The sequence below is a fragment of the Cynara cardunculus genome, assembly GCF_001531365.2.
Source record: "Cynara cardunculus var. scolymus isolate 2C chromosome LG 3, CcrdV1, whole genome shotgun sequence".
In the NCBI taxonomy this organism is placed as follows: Eukaryota; Viridiplantae; Streptophyta; class Magnoliopsida; order Asterales; family Asteraceae; genus Cynara; species Cynara cardunculus.
The window spans coordinates 26,547,742-26,559,328 of record NC_037530.1 but is presented as its reverse complement, the minus strand read 5'-3'; the positions used below and the strand labels follow the sequence as shown (position 1 = coordinate 26,559,328).

Sequence of the window (11,587 nt, the reverse complement as noted above, 5' to 3'; positions counted from 1 at the left end):
TAATGCAAAACCAACTAAACACCCCTAACAAACTAATGAAAAACCCACCAAACAAACTATTCATAAATCAGACTAAACATCAAAATTAATTATCTGTATTGTGATTAATAAGGCTATTATAACAAAATCCCACTTACCAGAGTTTGATTTTTTTGAAATGATAATAGAAAAGTTGATGAATAAATCACTCTTATTACCACTCTACAAAAACGTACACAAGATTTTCATCTCATACGGCTCCTCAAAAGAATAATTACTCATCTTCAAAATCCAAAAAAAGTTAATGGGCTCTCTTTGTGTTTACTCAATATGTTATAATATAAGTTTATGTTTACTTAAATAATCGTGTTTTGATCCAATGTTTCTATAAAACAATATTTAAATGAATATTAAAAAAGACATCAAATAAATTCGAATTTATGAATACAACTATTATAATGGTCGCAGTACAGTAGATTTTTCTATTATCATTGCAGGGTTCTCTCTCTCCTACAGTCCCCACCCAATTTTGTCGTTTTATCCTTCTTCTACAACATCCCTCATAATTCTGTCTCTCTTCTTCACTTCTCCAACGCCCATGGATTCTTAGCACAAATTAGACACCGACAACAACCAAAATGTCCGACTCTTTTAAGGATGAGCTCTCACGGAAGACCTCAATTTTCGGTTTAAGGTTTTGGGTTGTTCTTGGAATTTGCTTTGGTGCCGCCATTGTTATCGCCATGTTCTTTATTTCACTCTATTTCACCTCCAAACGAAAACATTCCTTCAAGAAAACCAAAACAATATGTCACAAACCTACAATCCCAACCATCTCCGACGATATTCAAGAACCCCGGGTCGACCCGACCCGAACTCACGACATAGAAACTCACGACAACCAGAAGCATCAGCAGCCGCAGGTGGAGGAGGAAGAGGGTGAAAACCCGTCAATCGAGTCGGGTTCTTTAGCTATAGTTAGAAGCCATGCAGCTGTGAACGATGGTAATCTAAATGGGTACAAGAAGATCCAGATAGAGATTGGGAAGGCTGGTGGCGGGTCGGGTGATCAGCTGTCTATTATATCGGTTCAACCCGAGGTTTCGCATTTGGGTTGGGGCCATTGGTACACTTTAAGAGAGCTTGAAATTGCAACAAATGGATTTGCAGATGAAAATGTGATTGGTGAAGGTGGATATGGGATTGTGTATTCTGGGGTTTTGATGGATAATACGATGGTTGCTGTCAAGAATTTGCTGAATAACAGGTTAACATCTTTTGCCAGTTAATTGGTTTTATGCTTTCTTTAAGAGATGCTGTTTTGATTGAAGTTAAGGTTGTAATGACTTTGACAGAGGACAAGCTGAAAAGGAGTTTAAGGTTGAAGTCGAAGCCATTGGTCGAGTTCGTCACAAGAATTTAGTCAGACTGCTTGGGTATTGTGCTGAAGGAGCTCAAAGGTATTACCTTTCATTTGAAACCCTTTGAATTTCTTTTCAAGATCCTTAACAGATATATATATATATATATATATATAGAGAGAGAGAGAGAGAGAGAGAGAGAGAGAGGTTTGATGTGAGACTCAGAACACCGCCCCCCTCAAACGGATGCTAGATGGTGCCCCCAAAATCGAAGAGAAGAGGGCTCATTTTGGGGGCTATATATATATCCTAGGTGATCTCCCATCTCAACAAGGGCTCATTTACACACATATGGTTACTTTCATTTGAGTTCTCGCTATCATTCGGCTACCGAAAACTTTGAACACCAATTGCACACTACTTGACTTTGAATTGCATTAATATAAGTTGGTTATTGTGTTTAGGATCCTTGTTTATGAGTACGTAAACAATGGGAACTTAGAGCAATGGCTTCATGGAGACGTAGGACCCATTAGTCCTCTTACGTGGGAGATCCGTATGAACATTGTACTTGGAACGGCTAAAGGGTACTCTTTGAATCCCAAATTTGAACTCTTTTACGAATCTTTGTTGTTGCCTGAATGATTCAAAACCTTCATGGGAACTTACAGGTTGACTTATTTGCACGAAGGACTTGAACCCAAAGTGGTTCACCGTGATATTAAGTCGAGCAATATTTTACTTGATAGACAATGGCTGCCCAAAGTTTCGGATTTCGGCTTGGCCAAACTTTTGGGCTCAGAGAAGAGCTATGTCACTACTCGAGTTATGGGAACATTTGGGTAAGTCCATTCTTTACTTCATTAGATATGGTTTATATCGTGGAGAAATTGCACCAAAATGGAACCAACTTTAAAATTTATTTCTATTTTAGGGAATCAATTTTCAAAACCTCAATTTTGGGTCCTAGAGCGGAACTTTACAGATAATGAAAGGGATGAATGACCTCTTTAGCAGGTATCCAACAAGTTACCTGTCTCAGAGATCATCCATACCTTTATATCAAGCAGCGATTCATGGGTGGGGTTGAGATTAAAGGTGATCAAGGGTCCAAATCCCTTCTTATGCTTCTCACCTTTGACTCTCCTTCTCACACTATCCTTCGCCTATTTACCCTTATATTGTTGGTCGTATCTAAGTAACATATACGAGTTGATGACATTCTTGATTTCACCCTGTAGATACGTTGCTCCTGAATATGCTAGTACGGGCATGTTGAATGAGAGAAGTGATGTTTACAGCTTCGGGATTCTTATTATGGAGATTATTAGCGGCAGAAATCCTGTAGATTATAGCCGGCCTGCGGAGGAGGTTAGTCCACAAACTATCAGCGGTCGCTGCTTATGTTTCGGTTTGTTAATACAACCTTTTCTGGTAGTTTTTTGTAGCATTTGTTATCTAAAAACAAAAGGCTAAACTCTTTGTAGGTGAATCTTGTCGATTGGCTTAAAACGATGGTAACAAATAGGAATGCAGAGGGGGTTTTGGATCCTAAATTACCCGAGAGACCGTCTTCAAGAGCTTTAAAACGGGCCCTATTAGTAGCATTACGCTGCGTAGATCCTAGTGCTCAAAAGAGGCCGAAAATGGGTCACGTGATTCATATGCTCGAGGCTGATGACTTTCCGTTTAGAGATGTAAGTTAATGTGTTATCTACTCTCTCCGTCTTAAAAGTAGGTGTCCATAATTCTATTTTAGTTTCTCCAAAAATAAGTGTCCAACTTTAAAGGTAAGTGTTTACTTTTCCAATTCTACCCTTAATCATAAGATGGAGAAGTTCCGTACCCATATCGTTAATGATAAAAATGGTCATGTAGTCACACATTTCTAAAACCTGTGTACCTTTTCCATATTGGACATTTATTTTGGGACGGATGGAGCATCTTATTATCAGTTTATGTCGACTTTCGTATTTGAATGCATCTCTCAATCGTATCTCTTACAGGAACACAGAGGGAATAGGGAAATCGGAAGGGAGCGGTTGATGGAGAAGAGATACTTTGAATCCGGTGATAGTAGCGGTTGCGAGAGCAGTAGGGCCCACGGGATGTCCAATTAGTACCTACAACAATCCTGTGATTCATAGCTCACATCTGTAGATATAGTTGTTCATCGACACCATTCATGTAAGTTTTTCCCGTTTCACCCCATTCGTAACACCTGTTTGCTTGTGGTTTTCGGGTTTGGTTTGATCCGTATCGAGTTTTTGAAGAAAACAAAAATTGACCATGTTACCGGTTTTGTATTGAATTAGCTGCACAGTGACTACTATTGGTAGTGCAAATCTTTTTTTAAGCTCGGGACCAGTGAAATTCGGTGCAATTATAAGCTGTATCTTGCATGCGTATGTACATTCGTTCGACCTCTGCTTGCAAGTCGTTATCTTTCGTTTCTTTTCCGTTATTCCAAATTGAACAGGCCTCGAATGAACCCTCTAAAAGCCCGACAGAAAGGTTGAATTTTCGTTCAGTAACAAAAACCAAGTCAGATTGATGCCAAATTCACGGTCCGGAAAACCCGCTTAAAATCGATGACCAATTCTACTTCTCGAAGCTCAACCAAGTGATCAGATTCAACCCTAGCAGTTCGAGTCTCCTTAGGACCACTTTGTCTGACGGATTACTGAAAAACTTGAGTAATATACACTTGACAACACACATACACAACCCATTATTTCTTTTTGAGAACATATAATACAATTTTTAATTTGATATATAATTCAGTAAAATCATAATAATTGAAAATCAATATAAGGATATTATAGAATCGCTGCGGTTATATCGTACAAGCCAGCAATGCATATGGAGTTGTACATTTCTGGGTTTGTTGGGGGGAGAAAGGTACAAGTCGATAAGCACATTAAAACAGTGTACATTGATTTGAATGAGATCTTTTGCATACAATTTAATGCGTGAGTTGGATCCATCCATTATCTACTAGACAACTTATACATTTTTTTAACTTTTAGAGTAAATTACACTTTTCGTCCCTGCATTTGTTATTCACTATTAAATCTTGATCGTGTTGAAAAGATAAATTGAGTTAACAAAGTTTTAACCTTTATAAAAAAAAACTTTAAAATATTTAACCGAAAAAGTTGAAAATTTTAAGATCAAAATATTTAACCTTTTGAGTCTGTAATCCACAACACCTCAAAACGTGTAAATTCACACAGATTAAATCTATTTTTTGCGATAGATTCAATAAAAGAAAGAAGTAGAAGCATAGTTGTTCACTTAGGCTGCATTTGGCATATAGGACGGGACAAAACCCACTGTCCCATGTTTGGCGCATCATGTGACAGAACAATAACTCATTGTCCCATGTTTGGCGCAACATAGGACAGGGACAAGAACTGAGACAAGGTGGGACAACATTGGACAAAAGAGGTTTTTTCTTGTTCCACCAAAATATGTGAAACAAGATGGGACAAAAATGTGACAGAAATTAAAATATTATTAATCTACCCTAGTTTGATATATAACCTTAATATGATATTTGTTTTAATGGTCATCATCACTAGTTTCGGCCGCTGCCACCACTACCGACGGTCACCGACGGCCACCTCCTCTTCCACTACAACAACATCCTCCACAACCATTGTCCACCAAGTCTATTGCTACCTTTACCATAGTCGACCACCGACCACCACCATTCATTGCCACCACCACTACCACCGTTCGCCACCTTCAACTCCTCCTCTACTGCAACAACCTCCTCTACGACCACCATCAGCCACCACCATTCATTGCCACCTCACCTCTACCATAACCACCACCACCACCATCTTCACTACATCAACCACAATTACCTCCTCCACAATGTCAACCGCCACCACCACCACAATCTACCATCTTCATGTCTTCTATAATCACCGTCGTCCACCAAGCACTACTGCCTTTACCTCCATAACCATTGTCGGCCACCGACCACCGCCGCCCGTTGCCACTACTATCGTCGGCCACCACCACCTCCACCATAACCAAAACCACCTCCACCACCACCACTATTACCATCAATTATATCAAAAAAATTATTCAAATTTGGTACAAATATGAAAATTATGTACAAATATTTATTCTTTAATTATTTACTTTATTTGTGTTAATTATAACTATTAATAGTATTTATAATCATCAAATAACTTTTGGAGGTAGCTTGTCTAGTTCTGTCCCGTCCAATCCTAGTCGTACCAAACACCAGACATACTCCTGTTATGTTCAGTCATGTCTCGTCCTGTCCAGTCATACCCTCTTGTTCTGTCCTATCCTGTCCTGTCTTGTTCAGTCTTGTCCAATTATGTCTGTGTACCAAACACTACCTTAGTGAACATAAATTAAATACAATGCACGAAAATTTAAAACCAACCTGATTTATCTGACGTTGAATCGTAATCTGCACGGTAAAACCTGTTCTTAGAGGTTTTATATAACTACTCTTTGTTCGCTGGTGAGTCTGCTAGTCGCAAAGCCCCAGGATTTGACAGCACACGTTTTCATTTATCAACAACGATGAAAAACGAAAAATTAAAGCAATATAGATGCAGAAACGGTAGAGAGGAAGAACGGGCAGGAGCAGAAATCGCAGAGAGGAAACAGTAGTTTTCAGATGGTTTTTAAGGTTGGCTTGTACCCAATATTTATACTGGTGAAACCCTAAAAAACCCCCCACAATCTCATCCCCAATTTTCAGATCATCATGGGTAGTTGGAGGATTATCCTCCAACAATTTTTATCTCTAGGAAAAACGTGGCTGAAAAGATTTAAAACCGATTTTAAAATCAGTTTTTTCATCTCTCTCGACTTTGTACCAAAAATATACGAGGTGCAAAGTGCGCCTCTTCACGCCACTTTCGTAAATCCCGCGCTAGCGCCCTCGGCCACGGCCGCGCGCGGACGTGTACGTTGGGCCTTTCACTCAAGACCCCCACCATGAGTCTACCCATTTGTTCAAAGCCCAATTGTAGAGGAAGCCTTATAAGTTTCTCTAAACTTCCTTTATCTACCAATTTGGGATGAAAGTACTAAAATTTCCAACAATCTCCCACTAGGTTGGAAAGTTTTTTGACATTCATAGTAGATATCTTACAGTGGTGTCACTAATATTAAACCTTGTTTAATGTAAATAAGCAAGAAGGGGTCAATGCAATGGTATTCTTAAGATTTAAACCTTGAATCTTGTGACTACTCTGGCTTACTTACACACATCATCTATCAACCTTACTTTCTCACTGAGCGCGGATATGGCCATGCGCTAAACCTTGTTTCATGATTTACTAGAAGAAGAACCACTACTCTTCGTTTGAGGCGGCACCACCTCTAAGTCATATAGGCAAAGTTCTATAACATCTTCGTTGTTAAGATGCCTCTAAACTTTGTTACGAGATTGACTCATCCTTGTTCTCGACAACATCGTACTATCTTTCACCTTATATGGATCTATTATTTGATAGTAGCTTCTATCAGTTAAGTGACTTGTTGTTACCCTTTAAACTTGGTAGATAGGAGCACTATATCCAAGTTGGATTTCCATCACTAACTGATTCTACATTTCTACGTGGTTTCAGACCCATGTCTCTGGTAGTTGACCCCACCAAGTCTGTCATCAGAAGCTTGGTCAGTGGATCTGCCAAGTTCCCACAAGACTTGACAAACACAATACTTATGGTACCATCATCAATTAGTTGTCTCATGTAGTTGTGTCAGAGACCTATGTGTCGCGACTTCCCATTATATATGGCATTATATACTTTTGACAGTGTGGTCTCAATGTCACAATACATGGGAATCGAAGGATTCGGTCGAGGCCATAAATGGATAGCAATCAACAAACCTCTAATCCATTCGGCCTCTTTTCCTGTTGCCGCTAGGGTAATGAATTCGGCTTCCATAGTTGAATGGGCGATACATGTTTGTTTCTTGCTCGACCAAGAAATCACCCCTCCAGCAAGAGTATAAATCCACCCACTTGTGGATTTAGAATCACATGAGTGATCTATCCAACTGGCATCTAAATATCCCTCCAAGGTTTCTGGATGTGTAGAGTATGTCAACTCTAGATCCTGGGTTCTTTTTAAGTATCCCGATACTCTATCAATTGTTTTCCAGTAATCTAAACCCGGATTGCTGGTATATTGACTCAGTCTACTCACAGCAAAAACAATGTCCGGTCTAGTTCAATGCATTACTTACATCATGCACCCTATTGCACTAGCATATTCTAGTTGGGCCACTTCTCTACCAGTATTTTATCGAGTTTCAAACTTGAATCAAATATAGTGTTAAACTCCTTTATATTCAGATGTTGAAACTTGGTCAGTATATTCTCTAGGTAGCGAGATTGACTTAGAGAGATTTGTGATACTGACCTTTTGATCTTTATCCCAAGGATGGTATATACTTCTCCAAGATCTTTCATCTTAAAGTTCGAGGATAAGTACCATTTTGTCTCAAGAATACCTTCTAGATTGGTTCTGATGATCAACATATCATCAACATAAAGACAGATTACCACAGTGTACTCTCATGCATTTAGAGTAAATGCATTGGTCGGCCCCATTATGTCGGAACCCGAAAGATGTGGTAGTTGTATCAAATCTTTTGTGCCACTATTTAGGAGCTTGTTTTTAACCCGTATAGAGATTTAATAAGTTTACACATTTTATTCTCTTGTCCAGGTACTACAAACCCTTCAAGTTGCTCCATGTAAACCTCGTTTAAATAGTCATTCAAGAAAGTTGTTTTCACATCCATTTGATGAATATATAGTCCTTTTATGGCAGAAATTGCTATAAGAGTTCGAATAGAACTAATTCTAGCAACTGGAGCATAGGTGTTGAAATAATCGACTCTCTTTTTCTGTGTATACCCTTTTGCCACCAATCTAGCCTTGAAGGATGATATTAAACCATCAGGGTACATCTTTCTTTCAAAAATCCACTTGGAACCGATGGGTTTCACCCCTGTGGGCAAATATGCTAGCACCCAAGTTCCGTTCCCCAAGATGGAGTCTATCTCATCATTTATTGCTTCATTCCATAGTGAAGCATCCCTTGAAGTCATGGCCTCTTTATATGTCTTGAGATCCTCTTCAGTACTGATAGAGAAAATGACCTCTCTTGTCACTTTCTTTTGTGTCCCTTCTACCAAGTACGAGAAGAAATCATTTCCCAGATTTTTTACTTTTCTCACTCTTGTGCTTCTTTGTGGTTCGTCAGCCTCATTTGAGGTTTTGGAACTATCGCGAGATAAACAAAAGAGATTAGAGGCCAATGTTGGTTCTGATCTTTCAATATCTTTTGAAAATCTATCTTCAAAGAATTCCACATCCCTGGATTCTAGTATAATTCTTAACTCTTTGTCCAATAATCTATAAGCCTTGTTATTTATTGCATATCCAACGAATATGCTCTTAATAGTATGGGCTCCCAATTTAGATTTTTTTGGATCAGGAGTTTGATATTATGCAATACAACCCCAAACTCTAAGGTTGTTCAAATTTGGTTTCCTTCTTCTCCAGAGCTCATATGGGCTGGTTGGAATCACACGACTAGTGATCGGTTATGAATATGGCAAGCCGTTAACAGGGCTTCTCCCTAGAGATTGTTAGGCAATCCCAATTGGTTCAACATACAGTTGACCATTTCAACAAGGGTTCGGTTCTTTCGTTCCGCCAAGCCATTTTGTTGAGGAGTAAATAGTGAGGTTCGTTCATGTTTAATATCATTCTCTTCACATAATGTATCGAATTCTCTATTAAAGTATTCACCACCTCTGTCTGACCGGAGTATTTTGATTCATTTTTTGAGTTGATTTTCAACTTCAGCTTTATAGAGTGGCTTCAAAAGCTTCTTCTTTTGAATGTAACAAATAAACATATAAAAACCAACTGAAGTCATCACAAAAAGTAATGAAATACCTTTTACCTCTTCGGGTAAGTATTCCATTTAATTCACAAATATCAAAATGAATCAACTTTAAAATTGATGTGTCCCATTTAACAGATGGAAAAGGTTTCTTTGTAAATTTTGATTTTAAACAAGTTTCACATTTTCCAAAATCTTTGTTATCGATTTTGATTAATCCTTTGTTATGCATTTTTTTCAATATTTCTTATATTTGTATACGCAAGACGTTTATGCCATAAAGAAATAGAACAAATAAAATAATTCAAAGAATTAACTTTATTAAAAGAGTTGGGAATTACATCACTTTCATCAGTGGAAACAAAAAAATTAGAAACTTCTTCAGACGTGGCTAAAACGTTACTTCCTACTGACTCACTAGGTCTAACCTCCTCACTACCATCCTCGCTCAAATTCAGGCGATACATACCCAATTGGTAGTATCCTTTTCCAATGAAATTCTTCCTCTTGTATATCATGAGCTTCCTTGCCTCTATATTTATTCCAAACCTGTTTTCATCGAGTTTGCTTGCAGAGTCGAGGCTTTTGTTGATAGAAGGCACGTGAATAACATTTCGGAGAGTGATGGTCTTGTCGGAAGTAAACTTCAGTAATATGGTACCCATTCCAACGACATCCGCACGACCGTTGTTAGCAACTATCACTTGCTTCCCATCTCGAACCGCTCCATATTCAACAAACTTGGACCTAGAGTCACAAACATGAACAGTGGCTCTAGAGTCTAAGTACCAACCACTTCTTCCAGCCACAATCCTTGTAGAGGCCTTTGAGATCATATCAATCTCTTCCACGTGGAGATTCCCCACAAGGTGTTGAGTCCCTTCAACAGAGTTAGCAGCAGGCGGTCCGGACTTTCTGTCCTTGCACTCACAAGCGTAATGTCCCGTCTCTCCACAAACGTGACACTTTCCAACCCTTTTAAATTGTTGTCCTGGGTTCGATTAATGACCAGATTTCTTAAAATTCTTCTCTTGTAGACCCAAGTTCCACTTTCTATTTGGACCTCCAGCCCTTCCCTTACCCTTGCCTCTAGCCTGCATGCTGTTAGCATTCATCAAAGACTTGCCTCTCTTATCCCGATTACATGCCTCTTCCTTGATTCGAAGATGTTTTAGCAAATCATCCAAAGAATAATCTTCAGTTTTGTGCATCATTCTTTTAGAAAAATCTTTCCAAATTGGAGGCAGTTTATCTATAACTGCCCCCACTTGGAAAATTTCAGAAATAACAATATAAAGCATCTTCAGTTTGTTTACTAAGACTTGGAGCTCATGCACTTGCTCCAAAATCGGTTTTTCATCAATCATTTGAAATCTCAAATATTGAGACACAAGATATTTGTTAGTGCCATCTTCTTGTGACTTATATTTGAATTCCAGTGCTTTATAAAACTCTCTCGGGAACGTAATCGGAGAATATAGATTATACAGACGATTTGACAGAGCATTTTTTTATATGTCCGCAAGCAAGGGTTTTCTCTTCCTTACGGATCATTCTCAGTTTTTCTAAATCAGGAATTCTTTGTCTATTAGGTTCATTCCCTAGTTCAGGGACCGAATTTTCGAGAATAGGTGGGAGGTCAAGTTCCAACACATAATAGAGTTTTACTACCATCAACATGAACTTGACTTTGTCCGCCCAACGGGTATAACTTGACCCATCAAAGTTCTCGAGTTTCATCATATCTTGATTTAGAATTCGGTAGTTTCCGGTGTCCATTACGTATATAAAACCTTTAAGATTGTTGAAAAGTTAAATTGAGTTAGATAGATGAAACCAACAAAGTTTTAACCTTTATAAAACTTTTAAATATTTAACTGAAAAAGTTAAAAATTTTAAGATCAAAGATGGTAACTTTTTGAGTCCAGAATCCACAACACCTCAAAACGTGCAAATTCACACAGATTGAATATATCCTCCGTGATAGATTCAATGAAAGAAAGGAGTAGAAGCAGAGTTGTTCACTTAATGAACATAAATTAAATACAATGCACGAAAATTTAAAAGCAACCTGATTTATCTAATGTTGAATCGTAATCTGCATGGTAAAACATGTCCTTACAGGTTTTATACGACTACTCTTTGTTCGTTGTAAGTCTGTTAGTCGCAGAGCCCCAAGATTTGATGCAACACACGTTTTCGTTTATCAACAGCGATGAAAAACGAAAAATTAAAGCAAGATGGATGCAGAAATCGGTAGAGAGAAAGAACGGGCATGGAGCAGAAATCGTAGAGAGGAAACAATAATTTTCAGTTGGTTTT

The 11,587-nt window shown here is 38.4% G+C and overlaps 1 protein-coding gene across 1 annotated transcript; it reads left to right on the top strand.

Moving 5' to 3' along the window:
* Positions 1–568: 568 nt before the first annotated feature.
* LOC112509281 (probable serine/threonine-protein kinase At1g01540) lies at positions 569–3,732 on the top strand. Its single transcript, XM_025114150.1, has 7 exons — positions 569–1,246; positions 1,335–1,439; positions 1,805–1,927; positions 2,012–2,182; positions 2,582–2,711; positions 2,828–3,037; positions 3,347–3,732. Exons 1-7 carry the CDS (start codon positions 618–620, stop codon positions 3,458–3,460), a joined length of 1,482 nt encoding a protein of 493 aa, XP_024969918.1. The 5' UTR covers positions 569–617; the 3' UTR covers positions 3,461–3,732.
* Positions 3,733–11,587: the final 7,855 nt, after the last annotated feature.